The sequence below is a fragment of the Nyctereutes procyonoides genome, unplaced genomic scaffold (genome assembly GCF_905146905.1).
Source record: "Nyctereutes procyonoides isolate TBG_1078 unplaced genomic scaffold, NYPRO_anot_genome, whole genome shotgun sequence".
Lineage (NCBI taxonomy): Eukaryota > Metazoa > Chordata > Mammalia > Carnivora > Canidae > Nyctereutes > Nyctereutes procyonoides.
This window is the reverse complement of record NW_026575155.1, coordinates 14,381,510-14,408,765: the sequence shown is the minus strand read 5'-3', so window position 1 is coordinate 14,408,765 and position 27,256 is coordinate 14,381,510. Positions and strand designations below refer to the sequence as shown.

The 27,256-nt window shown below is 53.0% G+C and overlaps 2 protein-coding genes across 6 annotated transcripts in view; one reads left to right on the top strand and one right to left on the bottom strand.

The window, feature by feature from the left end:
- TMPRSS2 (transmembrane serine protease 2) overlaps nt 1–7,207 on the top strand; it is a 35,027-nt gene extending 27,820 nt beyond the window's left edge. For all 5 annotated transcript variants that reach the window (XM_055313717.1, XM_055313719.1, XM_055313716.1 and 2 more), the window contains exons 10-14: nt 1,003–1,178; nt 2,146–2,241; nt 3,189–3,331; nt 3,676–3,828; nt 5,777–7,207. In XM_055313717.1, the coding sequence (XP_055169692.1) occupies nt 1,003–1,178; nt 2,146–2,241; nt 3,189–3,331; nt 3,676–3,828; nt 5,777–5,788 (580 nt within the window). In that variant the 3' untranslated portion in view covers nt 5,789–7,207. The remainder of the gene's footprint in view (nt 1–1,002; nt 1,179–2,145; nt 2,242–3,188; nt 3,332–3,675; nt 3,829–5,776) is intronic.
- Nucleotides 7,208–11,340: 4,133 nt separating this feature from the next.
- The window catches only part of MX1 (MX dynamin like GTPase 1), a 29,368-nt gene continuing 13,452 nt past the window's right edge, over nt 11,341–27,256 (bottom strand). The window contains exons 7-15 of the mRNA XM_055313758.1: nt 27,095–27,233; nt 26,362–26,560; nt 24,224–24,302; nt 22,513–22,635; nt 22,049–22,190; nt 18,884–19,042; nt 16,332–16,408; nt 15,145–15,393; nt 11,341–12,195 (exon numbers count right to left, since the gene is read on the bottom strand). Of these exons, the coding sequence (XP_055169733.1) occupies nt 11,965–12,195; nt 15,145–15,393; nt 16,332–16,408; nt 18,884–19,042; nt 22,049–22,190; nt 22,513–22,635; nt 24,224–24,302; nt 26,362–26,560; nt 27,095–27,233 (1,398 nt within the window). The 3' untranslated portion in view covers nt 11,341–11,964. The remainder of the gene's footprint in view (nt 12,196–15,144; nt 15,394–16,331; nt 16,409–18,883; nt 19,043–22,048; nt 22,191–22,512; nt 22,636–24,223; nt 24,303–26,361; nt 26,561–27,094; nt 27,234–27,256) is intronic.

The window sequence follows — 27,256 nt, the reverse complement described above, 5'->3', positions numbered from 1 at the left end:
GCCGGGCCCCTTCCAGCCCGCACCCTCCCTGGGTTCTCAGCACCCCTGGCCCCGTGGGAGGCCTGGTCTCCCCTGGATGCCCGTCTTCAGGAGGACACCAGGGGACCTCCCTTCGCTCTGCCCCAAAGTTCCGTCAGATGCCGGCCACACAGATGGGCAGGAAGCGGGGAGGTGGCCATAACGTATAGCGCTAGCTTTTGTGGAAGGACTCGTCCTCCTCCTTGTTCCTTAAACATAGAGATTTTTGGTCACGTGCCCGTTCTGGAGGAAACTTGGCGCAGCAGAGCTGCCTTTCTGATTTGGAATGAGCTCGAGCCTGGCTGGGGTCCGGTCTCTGCCATTCCCCAGCCGCGTGGCCGCGGGCCGCTCACTCAAGGTGGCCGGCCACAGCGTCACCTCTGCACACCTGCCGGACAGGCGAGCCGGCTCCTCCCGAGGGCTGTTGGGAGGGTGGACGGACCCACGTTCATTACCCAGTGGTGTTCCCTCTCTGACCTCCTTCCCCCTCCCCGGGACTGGGATTCTCTCCAAAGGGAAGCACCTAGATAAAGCTAATGCCCTGATGGCTGTTAGGCCTGGAGCCCAGGCATCCGTGCACATTTATTATTAAGCACCCACTGTGTGCGAGAAGATGCCCCATAGGTAAGACCCAGTCCTGCCAGAAATGAGGTTTGAAACCTCAAGGAGGCATCAGGCCCAAGTGAAAGTGTCCTCAGAACCCGGAGGGTTTGCAGGCCGGGGCAGGAGCACAGGAGGGACGGGCCTCACGGCGGGGGGGGGGGGGGGGGGGTTTGTGGAGCCGAGGGAGGAGCCTGAGACCTCCTCCCCAGCCCTGCCCTGTGGAGGAGCCTCCACAGACATGGGTGCCCTGGATGTGCAGGCTGACCTGCTCCTAGCAGGTCGTGTCACCTACTGGACACTTGGCTCCTGCTTTTGAATGTCACCAAGTGAGTGACGTTCGCGCGTCTGAGATGCTAAGTGGTGTCCGGCTCTGCCTTCCAGACCTCTAAACAACGCGCGGTACTGGACGGCCTTCGCGGGAATTTTGAGACAATCCTTCATGTTCTATGGACACGGACACCGAGTGGGAAAAGTGATTTCCCATCCAAATTATGATTCCAAGACCAAGAACAACGACATTGCCCTCATGAAGTTGCAGACGCCTCTGACTTTTAACGGTACGGACCTGTGTCCCTGGGGCTCAGGGTGCGCGGAGAGCTTTGGCCACATCTTGAGGACAGAGGTCGATCTCACCGGGCGGAGGGGTTTGCGTTGAGCGATGATTTCATCAACACAGGCAAGCCCAGAAGGGGTTTCCAGCCACAGCGCTGTTGACACTTGGGGTCGGATGCCTCTTGGCCGTGGGGCCCTCCTGCACATAGTAGGACATATAGCGGGATCCCAGGTATCCACCCGCTCAGTGCCCTTTAGTTGTGACAAAAAGAGTGTCCCATCGCTGTGAAACATCCCCCGGGGGCCAAGTCACCTCCGGTTGAGAACTGTCTAAAATTCATCACTACTTTACTTTCTTTACATAAATCCCGAAAACCAGATACTTCACAGTTTACAACAATAAAAAAACACCAATTTCCTTCAGCTTCTCATTCGGCCCCCGTTCTAGTCCATCCAAGGGCCCCGCTGGAATGTTCCGGCCCACGTGGGCACAGACGAAGCCCAGCCTCGTCCCTCCCTTGTAGGGGTTTGGATTCAAGCCGGGATACAGTGTAGACCCAGAAGGAATCGGTCCAGGGGGCATCGGAGGTGCGGGCTGGGAGTGCCCGTCAGCTTCTCGGCCGCTGCCGCCCGTGTGTCCTTCTTGCCACCGATCACCTGGAGACACTGTGTATTTTGAAGGGTGTGCTCCTTGAGGATTTAAGCTTTGAAAAAAGGTTTCATTGTTTGAAACCTATTTGCTCTTTTTCTCGAAGGTTTAAGTCTGGAAAAAAAAAAAAACCCGTTAGTTGTGAGTTTTTAGAAGCAGAACTTGCAAAGAATCCCATTGCCAAGGAGAAGGGAGCACCTTGCTCCTGGGAAGGAGGGGCCCGGCAGGGACAGGAGGCAGGATTTGTCCCTGAGCGACGGAGGCTGGTACCAGGCCCCCGGTCCCACCGGGCCGAGCTCACCGCACTTCTCTCCCGGGAACAGACAGAGTGAAGCCAGTGTGCCTGCCTAACCCGGGCATGATGCTAGAGCCGGAGCAGTCCTGCTGGATTTCCGGGTGGGGGGCCACCCAGGAGAAAGGTGAGGCTCCCCGGGGTCCCCGCGGGGACACAGCACCGGGTCTGGAAGTGGGAGGTCCGGGGTTTAATCCTCCTGACCCCATGATTAGAGGACTTCGGGCTCCAGGCTCAAGAGAGGAATCTGCTTGAGGATTTTCCCTCTCTCTCTGCCTCTCCTCCTGCTCGGGAATCAGTAAATCTTATTAAGAAAAGAGGAAGGAGGGGACAGGGACACCTGGGTGACTCAGCAGTTGAGCATCTGCCTTTGGCTCAGGGCGTGACCCCCGGGTCCCGGGATCGAGTCCCGCATCGGGCTCCCCGCAGGGAGCCTGCTTCTCCCTCTGCCTGGGTCTCTGCCTCTCTCATGAATAAATGAATAAAATGTTTAAAAATAAAAGAAAAAGAAAGTCCGCGTCGGGAGCATGAGGGGCCCGGGGAGGGCAGCTGCTTGCTTCGTGCTCTGAGCCCCAGGGTGGGCCATGGTGCTGCTTCCCTAGCCGGGGAGTCCGGGGCGCTCGGTGAGGATTTGGGGCGGAGGAGGGCAGGGAGGGGCCCCATGTTGGCACGTGAAGCCCGCGGTGCCCGGAGGACACCCGCGTGGAGACGGCCAGGTGGGAGCCAGGGGGCAGCGGTGACAAGAGCCCACGCTGGCTTAGAGACGTCTTGACGTGCAGGGGAGCAGAGAAGTGGGGCCGTGGGGTTGTTGAGGGTGGGAACACAGGAGCGGGGTGGTGAGGGACGGAGCCTCAGGGCCCAGTGGCTGGGGGCGGGGGGGGGGAGGTTCTAGAACACAGAGGAGGCCCTCCCGGGACAGGAAGGGTCTGGATGACCCAGCTTCCCCGGGGTGGGGGGCAGGGGGACGGGACATGCCCAGGGCGCTGCTGTCGCCGCGGTGTGTCCCGGGAGGGAGTGCACTGTCCCCTGCGGGCCGCTGGCCACGTGGCAGCTGGGCGTCGTCCTCTGTCCCAGGGAAGACCTCGGACGAGCTGAACGCGGTCATGGTGCCCCTCATCGAGCCCTGGCGCTGCAACAGCAAGTACGTCTACAACAACCTGGTCACTCCGGCCATGATCTGCGCGGGCTTCCTGCGGGGAGGCGTCGACTCCTGCCAGGTGAGTGCCCGCCGTCACCTGTCACCTGCGCTGCCGCCCACCTGGCGCCGCTGCGTGCCCCCCGCCCCCCCCCCCCCGGGGGTTTTCATTTTGTCAGCTTGTCGGTGGGACAGAAAGAAGCTTCTGGACTATTTTAAACTACGGTCGACAATTTAGCTAGCAGCTCCTACCTGGTACACGCTAGTCTCGAGGTTATATGTCACTGTCCCTCTACTTGGGGGGGGGACACGAAAGCCGCACACCCACTCGTAACTCCCATGGGGACCCCGACCCCCACCCTCTGTGCATGGCCGGCTGCGTGCACGGGTTGCGGCTTGAACCCCTGCTCTTGCTGTGTCCCCCAGGGTGACAGCGGAGGTCCCCTGGTCACTCTGAAGAGCCGCGTCTGGTGGTTGATCGGCGACACGAGCTGGGGATCCGGCTGTGCCAAGGCTAACAGGCCGGGAGTGTACGGAAACATGACCGTTTTCACCGACTGGATTTATCGGCAAATGAGGGTAACTTTCCCGTGCTCCCAGGCTGCTGTCGAAGCCCAGAAGTCTGTGGGGTGTGGGTTCCCGGCGGGAGGCTGACGGGGGGAGGGGGGCACCCAGACTCCACCTCCCAGGCTCTGGTTTGCAGTGAGCACCGCCCTCCGTCCCTCTACTGCGCACCCTCGTCCCTCTACTGTGCACCCTCGCTGCTGCGTGCGGCCCAGGGCTCACTCGGGTGGAAAAACTCCAGGGAAGAGCTTTTCAGAGTCCAGAGCCAGCTCTAGATGGGCTTCCCCGTGCTCTGCTGGCCCTGTTAACCCACCCAGACCTCACGGGATCACCTTCTGGGGATGGGCGGAGAGCAGAGCAAGGCCAACCAGCCACAGGGGGTTGTGGCCGTGCCCGGTCCCGTGGGCCCCGGGCTGGAGCTCTCTGGCACGAGGAGAGGAGGTAAAGACAGGGAAGGGTCCGGGGGGTTCCCTGCAATCCTTCCCACCTGCCTCTCACCACTTCGCAGAGTCCTTTTCTCAGGCTCCGCCCAGATCTTGGGCTAGAAACGGATCTCACCCCCTACCCCCACCCCGAGGACTCCCCGTGGGCGCTTTGCCCCGATTTCACCCCTTCCAGGGCCGGGGCTTATTGGTTAAAGGGAAGCTTCTGTTGTCTCCTCTCTGCTTCCCAAGGGGCCCACGCAGTCGAGGGAGGGGCACATCCTGTCCACGCAAGATGAACAAAACTTTTAGAATTCCTTAAAAAAAAAAAAAAAGAGTTTTATTCGAGCCCAAGTAGTGAGGATGGCTGCCTGGGGTGGTTCAGAGTGACTGCTCCGGGTTAGGGACATAGACTAAGGGGTTGTACGTGGCCTCAAGAGGGACACGTCGTCATGACGAAGAACATCCCGTAAATTTGCAAACTGTATCCTATGTTTTCAGTGTGTGCGAGGCTGCAGGCCTCAGAGGAGTGGGATGGAATTAATGGACATTCTTACTCTTACTCTTATTTTTATTTTTTATTATTATTTTTTAAGTATGATTTTTATTCTTTTTTTTTTTAAGATTTTATTTATTTATTCATGAGAGACACAGAGTGAGAGAGAGAGAGGCAGAGACACAGGCAGAGGGAGAAGCAGGCTCCATGCGGGGAGCCTGATGTGGGACTCGATCCCGGGTCTCCAGGATCACGCCCTGGTCTGAAGGCGGCGCTAAATCGCTGAGCCACCCGGGCTGCCCACGTTATTACTCTTGTTTTTAGTTTGAACCGTGTCTGTGAGGTTAGTCGCTAACAAAACGGACGTACAGTGCATGCTCAGGGCAGTAATAGAGCCCAGGCTTCGAAGTCTGGTTAAATCATTCTGACCGGGGTGAAAATTAGGGTGTAGCTTCCCTGGGAGCCCAGGAGCAGGGCTCACAAACACAGAAAGGTGCAAACTTCCTTTATCAAACCAGAGGGGTGGCCTGATGGCGGCGCGGCCTGCATGTCCCGCAGATCACACCGTGGGACCTGATACCTTCACGTGACCCCGGGGCGGAGGGGGCGGGGGCCAGGCTGTGGCTGGTAAAGGGCCGAGCGCTGGAAACAGGCCACCACCTCTGTCCTGCTGGGGGGCTGCGGGCTGGAGGGGGAGCTGGCTGGGCCAGTCCAAGGGGCCGACTGTCCAGCGCATGGAGTGACAGGCCCGAGTGGCACTAATTAAGCACTTGGGCTGCAAGGACTCGGGTCACGTTTGAGGTCCCCGGAGGAGGCCCACGTGCTGGCTGTGCTAGCCACACGCGTGCACACGCCACGTCCTCGCACCTGCCCTGTCCACCTCCTCCAGCCCGACGCTTTGACCTCCGTGCTGTAGGAAAGATACCTCATGGCCCCTCTTAGCTCGCTCATTAGGTTCTAAGTCAATCTAGGGAGAAGAAAAACCATTGGCTACCCTTTTATGTCTGAAGAAAATAACGTTATTTCTTTTTTTCCCGCCAAACAGGCAAACAGCTGATCCCCGTGGCCTTTGTCCTTGTTCCTCGAGGAGATGAAGGGGCTGATTCTCCATTCCTCGCGCACGATGTATTTTTAGAGAAGCTTCGAAGGTCCTTTCATGGTTATTAAATAGTGAATTTGTCTGTCTTTGGCACTCTCCACGGTTCTGCGGAACTTGCTCCCTGACCCCTCATCCAAAAAGGGTGGCCAGGCCCAGCTGGGTGCGGGCACCCAGCACCAACGCGGAGCAATGGGGTGGGGGCTCCCCCGTTGGGATCTTCCTTCCGAGCCCTCTCCGGGGTCCACCTTCGGATGCACATGGGGTCAGTGACTTCTCAGCTGCTGGATGACTTGAGATGGAAAGGGAGAAAGCCAGGTGGGACCGTCAGGGGCAGGCTCTGAGGCCACTGCTCTGGAGGGCGACCCCAGGGCCAGTCTCCCCACAGGGGTCTTCGTTGATCATTTTTTAGTGCCTTTTCAGTAACCTCGGATGGTGGCTGGAAATAAAGGGACCAGCCCTTCATGGCTGAGGACGTGAGGGCGAGGGTGCAGACAGAGCCCTCCGAACAAGGAAAGCCATTGCAGACACGTCCCGCATGCGCACTGCTGGGTGGTTGGCCTCCGCGTGTTGGGCGGGGGCGCCCCCAAGGGAGACCCAGCCTCACTCCCCATCCTCGTCCTTGGGGGTGCCGTGCTTGACCCTCTTGGGGCCTGCCAATCACATGGAAATTGAGGCCACCCCCGGGGGAAATCAGGGATGTGTGATTCAAGAGACACTGTTTCGGTGTGAAGCTTCTACACCTTACTTACCTACCTCAGTGCTCACCGAGTCTTGATGCCTCCGCATAGTCGCTAACTTTGGCTCTTTGAGACTATGGTCCCGGCCAAGTGCCAACGGTGGCGGGCTAGAACGGGCTTTGCAAAGGGTTCTGCACACAGGTGTTGCTGAGGAGCAGCACCTGGGCTTGCAACAGAGCAGAGGAGGGGGGTGGGGACGCCCTGAGGCCCCTTCCTGCCCTGCGGCCTTTCCCTGGAGGGAAGGGCCAGGCCTGAATGCCGGGCGGGAGCAGAAGCGCTCTTGCCCCGTGCGTACTGCTTTCCCCAGGCTCTGCCTCTGCTCACGCACGATTCTGCTGCTGGGGCTTAACCCCGAAAGGGGAAGGTCGTGGGGTCCCATCCCCAGGCGGGGGTGCGGGATGCTTCAGATCCGTGTGCCTCCTTGGCCGCAGCATCCCTGGGGGCCTTCCCAACCCTCGGCACCGCCGGGTCCCAGCTCTCCAAGCCAGATTTTGAAAAGCATCGTCGGGGTGAGAACGTGTTCCTTCCTTAGCTTCTGTGTATGTGACCACTGTTTGTCTTCTTTGGTTTGTATCTTTTTTTAAAACTGTAAAATTGAATTGTGAGCATTGTACAAATAAATTATACTTTTTTTTTTCCAAATGTTTATTGAGTCTTTGGAGATCTGCATGGGGAGCCGACCAGGTCTGCACCTCCTTGTCGGGCAAGGATGCTGAGTAGCTGCTGCCCGTGGAGGCAGGGGCAGGGCAGTGGGGGGCTGGTCTGAGGACCGAGAGGCGCGGGGTCAGGCCTGGCCGGTCAGAAGTGACCCGCAGCATCTCCTGCATGGGCATCCCCCGTGGCTCCCGCTTCCCCTAGACTCAGACCCTGAGACCCAACTCCCTTCCAGACCTCTCTGCCCATTACCCCACACATCATCCCCAGGCCCAGCCTGCTAAAAAATGCATTCAGCATCTTGTCCCCTAAAGCTGTCCCCCAAAGCCCCTCTTGGTTCTTGGTGACAGCACCGCCTCCTCAGCTGGTCCCGTGGAGTCGGGACCGTGAGCAGGAGAGAAAGACTGGATGAGGTTTTCATCTGCCCGAGAACAGAAATCCATTTGGAGCCTTCATTCCACAAACCCTGTGGGCCCTACATGCATGACAGGTGATCGTCTTCATTATACCAAGATGGGTTAAAATTACGGAAAAAAAAACTGTATTTAAAAAAAAAAGATAAAACACATTTTTGTTAGGCCATGCCCTGAAATACAGTCGAGTCTGATGGTAATTATGTCCCACAAAACCGTCAGGAACGCTGAATTAGTGAATAGTGAATCATCGCTTCTAGGGGACACGCAGAGACAGGTCGGGGGCCTTCACAGCCGACAACCTTTTCAGTTACTTTTTTTCATGCTGGAGCCGCCTTGCGAGTGGTTTTACTTGTGCGTGATGCTGACTCGACTTAGAGGATCTCGCCGGAATGCTGAAACTAGGGAGATCCTGACAGTTTTGCGTTAAAACCTTTATCAACGATGTAAGTTCATTGACTTAATATAAACAAACCCCAAATACTAATGAAAGTGAAGACACGCGTGTTGATAGAAAGGGAGTAATGTGTGCTGGTCCTCATGTTGCCTCTTGCAGCTGGCTCAGCGGGTGGGTTCCCAGCATGGAAACCTGCGCTCCCCTCGGTTTGCCTCCGGTTGAGTTGTCCATGCGGGACAGTCCTGCCTCGAACCCAGGTTCCAGGCCTGTTCTCAGCTCTCTCTCTCTCTCTGTCCTTCTAGGGCTTACCTGATTCCGCTCTGATTTCATGGCCGCTTCCTGTTCCAACCAAGGCCTCACCCCGAGCCTGGCTTTGTAAGGAGCCCACGCACCCCGTGGGTGGGGTCAAACCCCAGGCCCCAGCCTTTCACTGCATTGCACTCAGGGAAGGTGATGTATGATGCAACACACGTCAGACCTTCTTCTCCTGGTAAACCCAGTGTTTTGAGAAAAAGTGACATTTAAAAATTCACTAATGGGGGCACCTGGGTGGCTCAGCCGCTGAGCATCTGCCCTCAGCTCAGGTTGTGATCCCAGGGTCCTGGGATCAAGTCCTGCATCGGGCTCCCTGCTCAGTGGGACGTCTGCTTCTCCCTCTCGCACTGCCCTTCCCCATGCGTGTGCTCTATCTCTCAAATGAGTAAATTAAAAAAAAAAAAAATTTTGCTTACGTCCCAGCTGCCTCATTTTTAACGAACCCATCCCACAAAAGGTGTTTTCTAGAAGCTCGCTGTGACTACAGAGACTGAGCTCATAAGCAACCCAGAGCCCACGGAACCACTTCGATCTTTCTTCCCGGGGAAGAAAAGAATAGGTCTGACCAAGGGAACACCAAGGGCGGTGTGCCTTTCGCTGCCTTCACCGTTACCTGGTGGAGGACTTGCCGCCTGGGTTCCTTTCCTTTGAAATGAAAACTGACATTTGAGGAACTTTTCTGGCTGGCCGGTTGCATTTACTTTCCCTCGAGAGCGACAGTAATCAAAGCGGGTGCTCTGAAGCTCCTCGGGAGATAGTCACGAATCCAGAAAGTCCTCTGAACAAATGCCCAGGGTGTCCCACGCCCCGTCCCCTCTCCCAGCATTTATTAAGCACCTACAGCATGTCAGACCCTCTGTTCTGGAAAACCAAGGCTTTCTATTTTCATCAGTTAAATTCTATCTGGCCCGTTTCCTGGTCTGCTCCGAACTCAGCGCCATCCTGTGGGGTCAACGGAGCCCCAGACTTACCTGAAGAGAGGGTTCAGGAGTGGGCATCTTGGATATTCTACTAGATTCTGGACAGATAGATGGACTTTCCTTCTAGAGGAAGGGGCAGCAGCAACTGGAGATGCAGGTTCTGATCCTAGCAGTGTCGTGTCCCTCAACGGCCAGGGGGTGGCTAGGGACAGCGGATGGGAGAACCGGAGGACATGTCAACCCCTCGTCTGAGCCCGGCTGCTGTCTGAGCAAAGAAGTCACCCCAAGTGGACTCCAGAGCTGTCTCTCCCTGAGTCTGAACACACAGGAGAAAGGACAGTATGCTTCCCTGGGGCAGGCCTGGGGGACCCGTAGACACCTGCTGTTTGGGATCAAAATGAAAGCGATTGCTGGGACGCCTGGGGGGCTCGGTGGTTGAGCGTCTGCCTTCAGCTCAGGGCGTGATCCCAGGATCCAGGATCGAGTCCCGCATCGGGCTCCCCGCAGGGAGCCTGCTTCTCCCTCTGCCTGTGTCTCTGCCTCTCTCTGTGTGTCTCTCATGAATAAATAAAGAAAATCTTTAAAAATTGCATAAAACGAAAGCAATTGCAAGCACCTCGTGAGTCTGCAGCAGGCATGTTCCCTGGGAAGTTCCATCCTCGGGAGCACACACGCTCAGCTTCCTTCGTCCACCTTCTCTTTCAAGCTCCAGCAACATCGGAAGCCCAGCAAAGAAGACCCCCGGACGACTCTGACATCCCCGGCTGCTCTGGTCCCAGCAGAACCCTCCTGGGGCGGGGGAGGGATGCCTGGTGCTGGAGATGTCACCCAGCCCAGCCCCGTCCCCCACACCCCTCCCAGAAGCGGGCCCGCATCCCTGTGCTAACAGGAGGGACCCGGGCCTCACATGCTGTAGGAGGGCCTGCTCCTCCCCGACTCTTGCAGAAGTCTGTGCAATAATGTTTCCTTTCAGCAGGAAGGAAACCTGCCCCTGCCCCTCAGTGGTTGTGAGTCAACCCTCAGGTGTGTCATTGGCGTGAGGTGCGGACTGGAACCTGTGGAATGCCCATCAGCTCTCCCGGCATCTTCCCTTGTCAGCAAATTCTCAGATTGCGCCAAAGCACTGGGGGTCGTTAGCATCCCGCGTGTCAGAAGGGACCTGGGGGATGGGGCTGGCTGCGGAGGGGACAGAATCACTAGTCTGCTTCCCCCAACAAGCGGTTGGCTGGCTCAGCCTGAAGCCCCCGTTGCCTGGAAACGCACAGCTCCTGGGAAGCTTCTCCCTTTCCAGACACCTGGCAGACGGTGCTCCCACCGCCCACACTGTGCAGACAGAAATGTGTCTCCCCAGAGAGCACCCGCTCCCAGCCCTCCCTCAGGGGGCTCTCCCGTGGGCTCGGACAATTTGACCCCCTCTAGGGACATGGAGGCAGATCCCTTTGCGCCCTGCATGGCCACAGCCCGCTGTTGGGGTTCCCACGCCTAAGCCGCCCACAGCGGGGTGTCTGCACGTGTCCCCAGCCCTGGCCAGACCAAGGAGGGCAGTCGGGACTCTGCAGGGCTCCCCCAGGGCAATTCAAGGTCAATACCCCGCCTTGTCCACCTCCCGGACCCCCCGCCACAGCCAGAGCATCTGCCTGCAAAACCCCGCCGGGCGCCCCCCTTAACGGGCTTGTGTGCTTTTTGTCTGTTTGTGAAATAATCATCGCATCGAGTCTGGTTCATTAGCATCCACCACCTCACAATTCTCACAATTCTTCTTGTGATAAGAACTTTGAAGAACTACACTCTTAGCGACTTGTAAATGCGCAATACAGTATTGTCAGCTTATGTGTCTTCGAACTGGAAGCCTGGGCCTTCGACCCCCTTCACCCACATTTCTTGTTTCATTTATATTCCATTTCTTTAGCTCGAGTCCTTGGCTCCCTCTGGCCTCATTCTTTGCTCGGCTCCTGCACTCTCCCTGGCCGGGCCACGGAGGCCAGCGCCCCATCATTTACTCCACTGGGGTCCCACTTGCTGTCATGTTCAGGCTTCTCCACCTCCCACCCGAACATAAGGCATCAGAGCAATGTCTGGTATAAACAAGTTTATTACAAATCAGTGAAATACAGCTTCTAAGAGCACCCACACGTGGCACTAATGCTCCCAAAACAGGTGCATGAAAGAAGTTGCACAAAAGCAGGAACTAATCCTTCTACAAAGCTTTGCATGCACTGGTCCCCTGGTGGAAGATGGAGAGGGTTCAAGGGGAACAACCCCGAGGGCAGAAAATCATTTCTCCTAACCAGGAGGGCGGCGGCGTCCACCCCCAATCTGAATCTCCTTCTTCTTCTTCTTTTTCTTTTTTTTTTCTCTTTTTTTTTCTTCTTCTTTTTTTTTTTTCTTTTTCTTTTTTAAGATTTTTTTCGTTTATTTATTCATGAGAGACACAGAGAGAGAGGCAGGGACACTGGCAGAGAGAGAAGCAGGCTCCATGCAGGGAGCCCGACATGGGACTGGATCCGTAAGTCTAGCTCTTAATCATGACCTGCGTCTTCTTAGGAAGTCCTTGCCCACTCAGGGACAAGCATGGGTGGTGACCGGGAAGACTGGCTACTAACTCCTCGAGTATCTGCGATGTGGGTTTGGGGAGAGAGGGCGGGTGCTGCTCCCTGCAGACGTGCCCTGGAGATGCAGGCGGGACAGGGAGCCGGCCTTAACCAGGGAATTTGGCTAAGCGACGTCGAGCCTGGGCCAGCCGCGCCAGCCGCTCCTTCAGGAACTTCCTCTTGTCGCTGGTGTCACTGCGCTCCTTCAGGAGCCAGCTGTAGGTGTCCTTGTCCTGGAGCAGCTGCAGCATGCCGTTCTGCAGCTTCTGGCCGTACACTTGCAGGATGAAGTACTGGATGATCAAGGGGATGTGGCTGGAGATGCGGTTGGTGGCCTCCTGCCAGGGAAGAAGAGTTCACAGAGGGTTGGGGAGGGGGCCGGAGGGGCCGGGCCTGGCAGGTGCAGGTCCCCCCTGCCCAGATCTCTCGAACTCAGCACTGTCCTCTGGGCTGGAGGCAGCGGGGAACCCACAGTATGGGGGGACCCCCCCCTAATCCCGGCCCTGACTCCACCTCCCTGCCAGGGATTCCTGACCACTCGGCTTCCTTCTCTGATCAGAGACAATAAAATGCATGTGAAAAAGGTAAATGGCCGGATGGGGTAAGAAAACTCCATTTTCGATTTATTTACAATTCTGCTGAAAATATTTTTTTTTAATCAACACAAAAATTATTTAGCAGAACAGAGGCTGGGCTGTGAAAATCCACAGAGGGGGAACCCCCTGCGGGGTCTGCGTGTCCAAAGTCAGCTTCGCCACCACCACCTCCCTCCCCAGGCCCCACCTGCCCCTGAAACAAGCCTCTCTTTCCTGAGACAGGCTCATCTCTCGGGAAGCCGATTCATCCCGGCACCCCAGCAAGTTCAGCCTCACTATTCTCCAGGAAATACTGAGGCTATGCCTGGCCTCGTGAGATGGTTAAAAAAGGATTAAACAAGCTGAAACACCAAAGTTTAAAAAGATGCCAGGTGCAGAATAAGTGCATAGTGAATGCAGCCCGAGGGGCGGTGCTGGGACACATTGCTCGTGCCGGGGATGACAGGGAGCGAGGGACGTGGCCGGCCACCCCATGGAGGTGGAGGGAAGGGGACGAGGAGCCAGCAGCGGAGGCTGGGGCCCCACAGAAGATGATGCTGGAGGATGGCCACACAGAGGACCACGCAGACCGGCCACATTTGCAGGAAACTAGCTCCTTGGGGACGGAGGAGAAGTTTCTGAGTGGTGACAACAGGCGCCCTGGACCCCTGCCCTGGCCCTCCCCAGGTCCCACAGAGCCGGGCCGTCGTGCCAACCGCTGACCCCAGGGACACCCCCCGCCCCTCGCCCCCGATTTCACGATGAGCACACCAGGGACAGGGTCGGCTGCGGGGACACCGCATCCTGACCTCAGGACGGCACACGCTCTCACGCCGCAAAGGGGAGTAGAGGATGCAGGTGCAATGAAGATCGTTAGCTGACGTTAACCTTAGGGAGAGCATCCCGGATGATCTGCAGGGCCCAGCGCAAAGGAAGGAGGCAGGCAGCGGATTGGGAGGGGCTGTGGTCGGGAAGGAGGTCCGCGAGGGGCAGCACCGCTGGCATCGTGCTCATTGGGAAAATACACAAGAATTGGCTGCAAAAGTCCTACAGGCAAGGGGAGCGTCCGCAGGGCTTGGCGTGTGAAAGAAGACGCGTAAACCGTATCCAACAGCCAGCAAGACACAGTGGAAGAAAAGGCTCACAGCGGGGACAGACGCGAGGAACCACGTGGGAACAAACTTCACAAGTGTGCACGGTCGACACCAAGACAAAACACCCCAACACCTCTGGGACTCCCCACCCCCCCCACCCAAAAAGGAGATTGCAAAGTGGAGAGACCCACGAGGCTCTTGGACAGAAACCTTTCCCGTCACAAAGATGTCAGCTCTCCCCGACACAGCGACAAAATGCACAGGATCGCCAGGAGGATGCCAACAGCTCTCTTTTCTCATCAGGAATTGGGGGGGGGGAAGCTCATTTGAAAATTCATACCGAGGCTGGGAGGAGCAAGAACCGGGGCAGACATTTCTGCCTAAAAAGACGGCCACAGTGGGAGTCCCAGGGTGGAGTCCCACATCGGGCTCCCTGCATGGAGCCTGCTTCTCTCTCTCTCTCTCTCTCTCTCTCTCTGCCTGTGTCTCTCATGAATAAATAAATAAAATCTAAAAAAAAAAAAAAAAAAAAAAGACGGCCACAGAAGCCTTATCCAGAGCAGCCCAACAGCGAAAACAACTCCAATGTCCATGGACAGGGGAGTGGAGAAACAAAACGTGGTCACCCCATACGACGGAATATCACTGTACGGGGAAAGGGGGGGCAGGCTGGCACACGTTACGGCACAGATGAGCCTTAGGAACGTTATGCTGCGTAAAATAAGCCAGACACACAAAGACAGAGATTGCAAAAGAAAACAAAACAAAAAAAAGCGATCGAGATTGCACGAGTCTACTTCCAGGAGCTACCTCGGATAAGCAGATCCATAGAATAGGAAAGCAGAATGGGGGCAATGGGGGGGGCAGGAGGGGATGCAGACTTAGCGTCCCGTGGGGACGGGGTGGGGACAGTCCTGGAGGCGGGCGGTGCACACGGCTGCAAAACAGTGTGAGCGTGCTTAATGCCACTGACCTGGACACTTAAAGATGATTAAGATGGTAAATTCTACATGATGCACATTTTACCACATCATAGAAAAGAAAAAGAAGTGGGCATTTGGTGGGGGGGGAGGTGTGTGTGGCTGGCGGGAGGGTTACCAGCTGCATTAGACATTGAGGCCTTGTGTAAAAAGCTACTAATGTAATCCTGTCGCTACTGACATATATAAAAAGCAAACCATGGGGGTTCCCTGGGCGGCTCAGCGGTTTAGCGCCGCCTGCAGCCCAGGGCGTGACCCTGGAGACCCGGGACCGAGTCCCACGTCGGGCTCCCTGCATGGAGCCTGCTTGTCCCTCTGCCTGGGTCTCTGCCTCTCTCTCTCTCTCTGTGTGCGTCTCTCATGAATAAATAAATCTTTATTTAAAAAAAGCAAACCAGCAGAATTCAGGTTCTGGAAAAAGACTCCAGGACAAAGAGGAGGAGGGTGATTGACAGGGGCCCGTTGCACATCAGTAGGGCCAAGATGGGGTCTTCAGGGACGTGTCTGGGCCCACAGGGCTGGAGGGCGAGCCGCCGGCTGGCGGTGGCCTCACAGACCGGTGGGGGGGGCCAAGGGGAGGCATTTCAAGGAAAGGACACGGCGTGAAAACCGCCCCTGGGAGACGCTTGCAGACTCACCTGGCGGTAGGCCAGCAGATGCTCCAAGATTTCAGACAAGGAGATGTTGACAGAAGAAACCTCGTCAGGGCTCATGCTGCTGGTATTCTTTTTGTTCTTCTCCTCGTCCGAATCCTTCTCCCTGACCCTCTGCAGGGCCCGCTGATAGACCTGGTCCTGGCAGTAGACGATCTGCTCCATTTGGAAGTGAAGTCGGATGGACTTCTCAGCTTCTTTCTCTAGCTCGAATTTAATGTCTTCGATTTTGGACTATGGCAAAAGAGCGGCAGGGCGGCGTTCCCTCAGAAACAAATCCCCGGGTCGAGGAAGGAGGTCCCCAGTGAAGCCCACGGCTAACCAGCTCCCGCGTGAATGAGGCCGGCACCTCCCTTTGAGGTCTGCACCCCACGCTGGCCCATCCGGGCTGGGGCCCCCACCCCAGCCGGGGGTCACAACCTCCCGGGAGCCTGGGGCCGCACGTGTGCCCAGACCGTGACCCCCTACCCCCCTGACCTGAGCCTGGGAACCCACACAGGCCCTGCATGCCAACCTGATTTCTAAGATTCTTTCTCTTTTGGGATCTTTTCCATCTAATCAGGAGTTTTGATCTAATCAGGATTAGATGGAGCCCCATCTAATCAAGGGGCGCCTGGGGGGCTCAGTCAGTGAAGCTTCTGCCTTCAGCTCAGATCAAGCCCCGCATCGGGTTCCCAGCTCAGCGGGGTGTCTGCTTCTCCCTCTCCCTCTGCCACACCCCCTGCTTGTGCTCTCTCTCTCTCAAATAAATAAATAAAATCTTAAAAAACAAACAAAAAAGGAGTATATGCCCATCAGAGAGCTCACGGGGGTAAAAGTGGGGCCAAATTTAAATCCATTTAATTCTGTACGCTTCACATTCCTACAGTTTAGAGAAACTGGCTCCCCAAGGCCGGGGAATAGGTCTCTCAGGCAGAAAATATCTGGTGTCCCCGGAGCTCACCGGTGGCCACCAAGTGTAATGCAAATTGCTAGGTGCACCCCAAACATTTTCTTCCATGTTCCTTCCAGAGGCCCAGGCAGCTTAAGTGACACGCCCCAAGCACCCCCACCCCGCCCAGCCCGCTTCTCCAAATACCCAAGAAAGTGAACATGGTCTTAATCCAAGGCATTTGTTTTCCAGCATCAGGCTGACTTTTTCTTTTTTTGGAATAACATGTGGTCAGTTTTACCTTGGTAGTTCTGTAGAGGTTGAAAAATTCATCAAAATTTGCTTTTGAAATATCTCCAAAGGCAACCTGGACCATATCTGAGGAAAAAAACAAGATTCATTCCTTATCATAGGTTGCAAAAAAAAAAAAAAAAGAGAGAGAGAGAGAGAGAGAGGTTGAAATCTTGAGAAATGAGGTTTCCTCCCCCTGCCGCCCTTTCTTCCCACTCGGGGATGGAGGCCATGCTGTACCTTCTTGCTAGAGAACAATGTGGAAGAATTTTAAAGCCTAATTGTTCCCTGGTCTATTTCTTTGGCATTTATAACCTGGTGGCTCAGTCAGTTGAGTGTCCAGACTCTTGGTTTCAGCTCAGGTCATGATCTCAGGCTTGCGAGATCCAGTCCCAGCTCGGGCTCTGTGCTCAGTGGTGGGTCTGCTTGGGATTCTCTCTCTCTCCCTCTCCCTCTGGCCCCCTCCATTCATGTTCTCTCTCTCTCTCTCAAATACATAAATACAATCTTAGAAATTGTTTTCATCCTCAGCAAAAATAGTTGCAAAGAATTTAATTTCTGTAGTTATAAATATATTCATATTCTATAGTAAAACACAGCACCCTTAAATGTATCAATAGGACCTAACCGTCCATGTTACCCATTTGAAAAAAAAATTATATGAACATGCTCTTACTCCATCAGAAAATTTACATTATTTCTTTTTATTTTTGAAACTCCTCATATTTCCATTTCCCTTCCTCACAGAATTCTATCCTAATAAGATGTGCATAGCATCTTTATGCTCAAAATTTGTTTTTTCAAGTAGGCTCCGCACCCAGTGGAGCACCCTGAGGACAAGACCTGAGCCGGGATCAAGAGTCAGACGGCTCGACCGACTGAGCCACCCAGGTGTCCTGAAATCTTTCATTGACTCCACATCATATCTCTCTGAAACTGAAGGAGGTAAACATATATATGTAGGTTTTAAAGGGTTTTTTCTATGATTATAAGGCTCTATGCACTACGAATTTTCTTCCAGAACAAACTAAGAGTGAAAAATTGATCAGCACAATGCAGTTACCAATCTTGATATACACTTATTAAGATTCAAGGTCACATTTTATCAAAAATACATGTCGTAAGCTGCTGCCATGGGACTGGCCCCAACCTCTACAGGTTCACGGATCCATGAATGATTATTACTTCTTGCTGAACTGAGCCAGCTGAAGCCTGGGCGATGATGGCATCAGCCACGGTGGGGACAAGGAAAAGAGATTCAGTGGACGTCTTGAAAACCCAAGAGCATGGCAGTTCCAGGAGAAGGGATTGGCCAGTCCTGCGGAATGCCACATCGCTCCTCACCAGCTGACGTCTCCCACTGACTATGACAACGGCTCTGACACCCTACATTCATACGGCACTCTAGAACACCCAACACTCACCCCCAGTGGACAGTCAACTGTCAACCTTAACCCTCAGAGACTTCAATACATGGAGTATTTTGAGACTATGAAGTAATCCCAGCTGTGGAGCTGCCTGGGGGTGTGGACCATGAGAAATATGCATCTGGTCTGTGTTCCTGGTTCCTAACCCAGAGCTCCTAGACCCCTCAAAATCTCCTGGGTGACAGGAGCATCTCTCGTTCTAACTCTTGGTGGGCCCCGGACAGCTTCAGGATGGGGGTTGGTCACCAGAGAGACCAAGCCTGGCTGAGAAGCCAGGAGCTTCCAGCCCCATTTCTCCACCCCACTGTCCCACCTCACCACCTCTGGGAAGGAGAAAGGGGCTGGAGATGGAGTTAATAATTGATTATGTCCTTGAGATAATGGATTACACCTCCTTTGAACACCCTAAATGACAGGGTTCAGAGAGCTTCCAGGTTGTTGAACACAGCCACGTGTCAAGAGGGTGGTGCCCCCCGCCTCCATGTCACAGAGCAGAAGCACCTGCCCTGGGGACCCTCCCAGACCTCCTCTACGTTATCTCTTTCACTCCCATCCTTTATAATAAACTGGCAAAGGTAAGTACATCCCTTAAGCCAGTAGAGAGAAGTAAAGTGTGTTCCTAAGTTCTCTGAGCTGTTATAGCAAATTATAGAATCTGAGAAGGGGGCTGTGGAAACTCCAATTTATAGTCTGTCCATTGGAAGTTCAGCCTAGAGACGCCTGGGTGGCATCTGCCTTTGGCCCAGGGCGTGATCCTGGGGTCCCGGGATCAAGTTCCACATCGGGCTCCCCGCAGGGACCCTGCTTCTCCCTCTGCCTGTGTCTCTGCCTCTCTCTGTGTGTGTCTTTCATGAAAAAAAATTTTTTTTTTTTTAAAAAAAGGAAGCCCAGCCTAAAGTGGGGGCCCTCCTGTGGGCCTGAGCTTTTAAGCTGTAAGATCAGTGCTAACTCAGCATCGGAACTGAACCAAGATGTTGAACACCCAGTTGGTGTCCAGAGGACCAGAGAATTAGTCCGGTTCTTGGATGCTGGAAAACACCCCCAGGCAGAGGACTCTGGAATTCAGCACTGGTTTGGGTTCAAGCCTTTCCCTGCCCTAGACATAAAATGCTTAAAAGCAAAATCAAGAACTCACCAGTTATCGTGTGCAGCATATCAACAGCTGGCTCTTCCAGTTCTTTGATTTGTTGTTTTATAATAATTTCGAACGTCTTGTAGTTTACAAATCCTGGCAGCTCTCTGCCACGATACCGATTTTCAAATTTCTCCATTTGTTTATATATAGCTTTGTAACCTGGAAGACAATGGTTCTGAATTATTTTACAAAAATAACCTTGTGGGTCTTTTTTTTTTTTTTTTCACACTACCATTTGAGACTTTCTGCAAACACAGAGAGGCAAGGGGCAAAAAAATATATATATTTTTTTCAAATCTGATTTCCAAAACTGAAAGAAATTTGGGGTTTGCAATAAAAAGCCAGATCTCAAGACCATTTTCCTTAGTCATCTCCAGATGGCAAGTATAGGAGCTGGGGGTGACACCAGAGGGCAGTGAATGCACAACCCAGGAGCAAGGAAGAGGAACTTTCCCAAGAGGAAATCCTGTAATGTTTACCAAAGAAATTGTATCACAGGAAAAATAAAAACGGCCATGAACACCACCCAGAATCAGTGACATATCATGAATGAAGTCACGTGCAATAGTGTGAGTGGAGCGTGTTTATAAATCAAATATAAATATAGCAGAGTCACCAGGCACATAAGGTCACTGTCCGCCATAAGACACTTCTCCTTTACGCTTTTGGAATTCTTTTTATTCTCGACAAACTGCACCGTGGAGGCTAACTCCGCTGGTAGAAGTTCAGGAGGGCTCTGGTGCCTCTTTTCGAAGAACCAACCAGGAATCAAGGTCTGGGTATCATCCTCTTTTGGTCGGGAGACATTTTCTCATAGGATCTTTGTTTTTGGTTTTGTTTTACACGGAGACATAATTCAGATGCTACAAAATCCACCCTATAAAGTGTACAGGTCAGTGATTTTTAGAACATTAACAGAATTGTGCAGCCATCCCCACTAGCTAATTTTCACACACCTCTGTCACCCCCAAGGAACCTGTGCCCATCGGCATGTGCCCCCCCCCCATTCCTTGCCCCTACAGCACCTGGAAACCACTCACCTGCTTCCTATTTCTATGGATTTGCCTGCTCTGGGCATTCCATATCAACGGAATTTTTTTTAAAGTGTATTTTTGTGTGTCTCACTTCCTTCACTTAGCAAGATGTGATCAAGATTCATCCCTGTGGGAGCATGTTGAGTGCTTGATGCCCTTCTGTGGCTGAATAAAGATTCCGCTGTCTGCTGCTAAAGGCTGAATTGTATCTCCCCGAAATTGATATGTCCTAACCCCTTGCACCTCAGAAATGTGACTGGGTTTGGAAACAGGACCTTTAAAGAGGCGATCAAATCCAATCTGACTGGTGTCCCTATAGGAAGACGAAAGCAGGACACAGACCCACACAGGAAAGTCCACGTGAAGATACAGGGAGAAGGTGGCGTCTACAGGCCGTGGAGAGAGGCGTCTGGAGAATCTGAACGTGCCGGTCCCTTGATCTTAAACTTTCAGCCTCCAGGATTATAAGAAGATAGGTTTGTTCAGACCCCCGGTCTTTGTGATGAAAGTCCCAGGAGACCAGTAATGGGGACATGAACACGCGCTAGCCATCCTAACATGCGAGTGAGACGGGGTCTCCCCGTGGCTTCGGTTTGCATTCCTCCAATGGCTAATGACGCCGAGCATCCATGAGCCCCTTGTATGTCTTCTTTTAGAGAAATGTCTCCTCTAATCCTTTGTCCATCTTTAATTTGGATTATTTGTCTTCTTGTTGTTGCGAATCCTACGAGTTCGTTGTATAGTCTGGATTCTGGACCCTTATCAGATGTGTGGTTTGCAAATATTTTCTCCTGTTCTATGGGGTGGGGTGGGGTGTGGTGCCTTTTCTCTCTCTCTCTCTCTCTCTCTCTCTCTCACACACACACACACACACACACACACGAGGATTAAAAACACACGTTTTTAATCTTGACGAAGTCCACTTCGTCTAGTATTCCGTTTGTCGCCCATCCCGTAAGTGCTGTATCTAAAAACCGCCGCCTAATCCAAAGTCACAAAGATTCAAATCTACATTTTTGTCCTAAGAGTTTTAGAGTTCTAGGGCTCACATTTTGGTTTCTGATCCATTTTGAGTTTATCTCTGAATGAGGGGCGAGTTAGGAGTCTAAATTCTTCTTCTTGCAGGTGGGGGCCCAGTGATCTGCAACTGATCATTCGTTGGGAAGAACTTAGCCCCTTAAAAAAAAATGAGCTACATTAGCTCACGGGCTGTGTGCCGTCGCAAGCTTATTGAGCAATGCATGAGGGGGTTGCTGGAGGTCAGGACCCTTGTCTTCCTTGAAAGGGACAGTGGAAAAAAAAAGGGGGGGACAGTGGTCCCTCCCTGTTGTAAGAACACGCCGCACGGCAGGGGTTCGACCCTCTGCGCCGCAGATCAGTAAGCAGTATGGGAGCTGTGCACACGTGGCGAGTGGCCACCTCCTTGTTTTTTTTTCCACCAAGAAACACTGTTATTTATCTCGTCCCACCTTCCATGCCCTCTGCCAAGGAGCAGACAGGACCGAGAGGTGTGGCTTTTGAATTGTGCAAAAAAAATGGCACGATCTATCTTCCCACGTTCATTACCCAAAGCCAAGGACAGCGGTCAAACCGAGCCTCGGGTCAGCTGGAATAAGTCACGGAACCCACCAAGCTGCCTGAATAAAAGCAAGGTTCCTTAAAATTCCCCTCAGCTGCTGCAGCTTCATCACTGGTCTGTATACGATTAACTTTGAGCTTCTTGAAATATGGAAACATAAACTTCAGGTCACACTTCCACCTTTTTCGGATTCTTGGGGATTTGGCGCTGCAAGGCGATGCCTCGGGTGTGTTTCGTGTCCTCTGTGTCGCCGCCACCGCCGCCGCAACTATGAAATGCACTGAGATACGCACGGCCTTCAAGGCCATGGCCAGCAGACCGAGCCCAAGGCGCCGTTGTTCTGGGGCCAGCAGCACTGGGGCCCCCGGGTGCATGTGGCAGGTGCCGTGTTGACCCGCCGCTGTCAAGGGAGGGCTGGTCCTCGTGGAAGCGTGGGCTGACCTGGGCCGATCCCCCTGCGTGTTCTGGCCAGGTGTCCTCTGAAATCTGCAGCAGACACCTGCTGGCCTGAGCTCAGGGATGTGGGCCGGGGCGCACGCGGCTTCCACTCACCTCTTTGGAACTTCTTTTCAATCACAGCGCTCCATTTGTGGAACTCATTTCGGATTTTGGTGAACAGCCGGCTCTCGTCCTCCCCCACGGACTCCTCCCCTTGGATTAAGGAGTTGATGTCTTGGTTAAAGGCATTCAGTTTCTATCAAGAAGAATGGGAGTATAAGTGGAGACGTTCCGAACACAAGTGAGGGGGGCCTGGAGGGTGCGTGACTCCTCGCCACCTTGCCGGGGTGACGGATCCCCGCACCCTGCCCTGACCGCCTCGGGGTCTGGGGGAGCGTGCTAGACACCTGTCACTCCCTGCTTACTGTCTCTCCGCGCCCCGGGCCCTCTTTGGTGCTGAGAGGGAAGACTGAGCCCGAGTCAGCTTTCGGGGAGCAGGATGAGAGTGCGTGCGGCACAGGATCCCTTTCTGGACAACGAGGTGCGATTCCCTGACTTGAGGCAATGGCAATACTCACATCTATCAGGAAAAACATTTTCTCGTGCTCGTCTTCGGGCACATCTGAGCCGTACTTTTGTAACTCCTCTGTTATTTTCTCATGATTCTCCTTTATCTGATTTTCTAACAGGGGCAGGGTTTTCTGAGGAAAACAGAAAATAATGCAAAGACATGAGTATGGACAAGGAAGGAGCAGGAGCTCCCAGGCCTCCTCCTGCAAAGTGTGCCTGACTGCCTGGCTTCCTCTAGGGAGAAGATGGAGGGGGGGTGTCCGCAGGTGCCAATGTCACCGAGGCCTCCCCGCGTCCCTGCTCCCCAAAGGACAGCCTTCGGGATGTGCTGAAGCGACCACCCCACATGATGCCAGGAAGGATTCCTTCTGTGACCACATTACATACACTCTGCAGGGAGATGAGAAAGAGCCACTTAGCAGCAGTTAGAACAATCTGAGATCCAACCAACTTTTTTTTTTTTTTTTTTAGATCCAACCAACCTTTACGCTGTTCACAAACTAACTGTATCAGGGACTTCTGTCTCTGATAACGTGGTTGATGGCATGCATGAGCTCCCTCTTCTACTGCAGTCATTGAAAACTGCGGGCTGACACATCATAGCATCCCTAGAAATGCCTCTGTGAGCGGGCAGGCACAGAACAGACACCCAGAGGCACAGCCAGGGGACATGAGCACCCAGGGATGGACGAGGAGGGAGGAGTAGAGCCTCACAGGGCATTTGTAGGAGAGAAGAGTTGAGCTTACGTTTCAGAGCCTCCCTTGGTTGGGGCAAAGAATAAATCCAGGTAAGCTTGCTCAAGGCGGGGAATCCAGTGAGCCAGCATCTTCTTTCTAAGTAAAGCCGGACCCTCAAGGAGCCAGGCTGTCACGATGTTGGGATGCTGAGCACCACCCCACCCTCCATCCCCATTCCTGGGGACTGATGCCTGAACTCCATGCTGAGTGGGACAACATAAAATCTCTGTTGAACATCTGTAACTACAAGCCAGCCCTCAAACGGGGTTGCTGCCCAAATTCCCACTCCCCAAGGGGTTCCCCCAAAACCTCACGCTGAGAATTTGTAAAGCGGTTCCACCGGGAGGCCCTTCTTGGGGATTGGCTGAAGCAAATGCTGCCTCTCTCCCTGCACAAACCCATTCTGAACCCGGGCTTCCACGAACAGCCTCAGATCACGTTCCAAAACAGGCCCAAAGTCAAAACCCTGACCCAGGTCCTCGTAGGGGCTGGCCCGCAGAACCAAGGCTTCTGACGTTGGAGTTATCGAGCTCAAAACACAAGTGACAACTCTTTCTGAGGGACGGCAAATGTGAAAGTGCAGGAGAGTTCTGGCCAGACAAATTTGAAAAAGAACCCACAGAGAGATTTAAAATATGAAATATATGTACATCACAATTACCGGGACATTATGGACAGTGGCTGGCTAGGAGAAAGGCAAAGTTGGTGCAGTGCCCTTAAGGTTTTAATTTTTAATTAGGCCACGTGGATATAGCCTATCAGATCCCACCCAACCTGTGGTCCTGACGTGTAGCGTCCACACCATCTGGGAGCTTGCTAGAAATGGAGAATCCCAAGCTGCACTCCAGACCCACTGAACCTGAGCCTGCACCCTGGAGAGATCACCGGGGAGATCCGTTAGTGGGTTAGTCAGGCCCCCGTGGTGGAGCTTGGGGCCTGTGGGATTCTAGTCAGAAAACGGACGGCTCTGCACGTGCTTACACAGATGTGCGTGATGAGCTCAGAGGTCAGTTTCTCCGCCAGGTTGGGGACTGTGGCCCTTCCTTCCTCCAGAAGAACCCTGCGGACAGAGAAGAGAAGACATGCACACATCCACCGTGGTGTGGCCAGGAAACGCAAGTCGGCTCTCTGCTGCAGGGACAGTCAAGTTCCTTCCACCTGGAAGGGAGGTCCTGCAAGTAGTACCCAATGGAGGGTCAGAACTGGCTTCCATGGAATGGTGACCGAATTGTAGTTATTTTGGATACCTCAACAGCGGCATAGAGTTGTACCGAATGGTTGAATCACTTTATAATTGTTGAATCAATTATACACCTCAGACTAATATAACATTGTATGTTAACAACTGGAATTAAAATAAAAAGCATAACTTAAATATGGTACAGGGGACCCTAGGTGGCTCAGTCGGTGGAGCATCCAACTCTTTTTTTTTTTTGAGCATCCAACTCTTGATCTCAGGGTCATGAGTTCAAGCCCTGCATTAGGCTCTACACTGGGCATGGAGTCTATTTAAAAAAATAAAAGGGATGCCTGGGTGGCTCAGTGGTTGAGCGTCTGCCTTGGGCTCAGGGCGTGATCCCAGGGTCCTGGGATCGAATCCCGCATCAGGCTCCCTGTAGGGAGTCTGCTTCTCCATCTGCCTGTGTCTCTGCCTCTTGGTCTGTGTCTCTCATGAATAAATAAAATCTTTTTAAAAAATGAAAAAAAAATATTTAAAAAAATAGTATTGAGTGATTCCTTCCAGCTGATACATTAAATATGTCTCATGACATGTGGATATAAAACCAGTCTATAAAAACACACGTGATCACTTACAAATGTATTTTCATAACACTCACATCCTTCTGTGTGTGATGCACATGCCAGTCTACACAATGCATGTCGGTATAGGGCTTCACAAAAATACACTGATGCATACCTACGTAGGAGTGTGCAGGATACTGGTTTGTGGAACATGGCCCTTCCTCAAGAGGAGATCTTAAACCACGAGCTGCTTGGAGGAAGGAAGCCTTATTCTTACTCCACCCAAATCTATGTTCGCTGAGTTATTACAGGATTCTTTGTTTTTCATTTTTTTGAATGAACATTTTTTATTTAAAAAAAAAATAAAGCTGAATCCTCTTTGACCATGGTGCTCATTCCTTTTTTATTTATTTTTATTTTTTTTATTTTACAGGATTCTTTATATTTTATTTTATTTATTTATTTTTAAAGATTTTATTTATTTATTCATAAGAGACACAGAGAAAGAGAGGCAGAGACACAGGCAGAGGGAGAAGCAGGCTCCAAGCAGGGAGCTCGATGCGGGACTCGATCCCAGGACTCCAGGATCACACCCTAGGCCGAAGGCAGGCACTAAACCACTCAGCCACCCAGGGATCCTGGATTCTTTATATTTTAAAGGATTTTTTAGGCTAAAGGGCAGCAGGGAACCATGAGTTTACATGTCTATTTGTGAAAGTACACACATGGCTAAGTGTTGGTCTCTACAACTGTCAACTTTTTAAATTGTAATAAAATGTACATAACATAAAGTTTATAATTTCCTCCAGTCCATTGATTGATAATCAAACTCATGTGGCCAGTGATTTGAAAGGCCATGTTTATCATACATCAAATATATGTATCTGGGTCAATTTCCAGGCTTTCTAAATTTTTTTTCTATTCTGAGGCATTTACGTCTTCATTCTGGTTCAAACACCATATATAAATGACTATAGCAAATTCCCTCCTTATCTGATTTTTTAAATTTATTTTCTGCAATACTTTGACAATTCCTCTTAAAAAAAAAAGACTATTTATTTGACACAGAGAGATATGGAGAGAGCACAAGCAGGGGGAGCAAGAGAGGGAGGAGAAGCAGACTCCCCACTGAGCAGGGAGCCTGAGGCACGGCTGGGTCCCAGGACCCTGGGGTCATGACCTGAGCCAAAGGCAGATGCTTAACCGACTGAGCCCCCCAGGCGCCCCCATGTCAATTCCTCTCTTATTCTTCCAGACGATTCCCAGGGTCATTATACAAGCACGCTCACACATACACTCCGAATATCTCCTTTGTCCCCAGGCAAAACAGAGGTCCTAGGTTTGGGTTCACCCATAAGAAAACGCAGCCAGGGTACCTGAAATGTGGGTGGTCCTCAAAGAAGTCTTTCTCCTTCTGCAGAGCCTCGGCCAGGCTCACTTGGTCCTGGATGTCCTGCTGGCCTCGGCACTTGACGATCATGTAGCCCTTCTTTAGGTGACAGACGAGGTTTTGTGCCACGTCCACCACCTTGCCTTCAGTCCCTCTGTCCACCAGGTCAGGCTTTGTCAAGATTCCTGCAAGCCGGGGCCTTTTGATTAGAGAACATTCACAGCCTAGCCTGAGGGCAGACCACAGCCCAGTGTGACGCAGAGCCCCCCCCCCCCCCCCCCCCCGCCTGCGACAGAACCACAGCTCAGGCTGCACAAAGACAACTTGCCCTCGTGAGTGGCGGTGGGGGGCCTACCTCCCCCAGCTCTTGGCCCTTGCCAGAGAGACAGCAGCATATGATGGCCTTTTAATGTTCTTTCTGCCCAGTGGCAAAGTTCAATCTAGTATTACTGCAGTGGTTTTCAAATATCCCTGTGCAGCAGAACCCCCTTCCCGAGGCAAGTCTTAGGATGCAGGGCCCTGCCCCATAGAGTCTGACACAGGAAGGTTGGCGGGGTCAAGGCACTTGAATTTCTAAACATTCTGCAGTTATTCCTGCAGCAGGTGGCAAGTGGCCCACCCTCGGAGAAGCACAAGTTCGGCCAGGACAGTGGCATCATTGGCTGAGGCCGCTGCAAAGTGAAGACCACTATGGTGTCTAGGTTCTTCCTTCTTCTTACCTATGGTCCTGTCTCCATCGGGGTCCACCTCCTGAGCCATGCTCAGTGCCTCCGTGGTGGCAATGTCCACGTTGCAGGGGACCACCACCAAGTTGATCGTCTCCTGCTTATGGATGTACTTCCTAATGAGTTGCTTGGTCTGCGGAAAAATAAGAGCATATG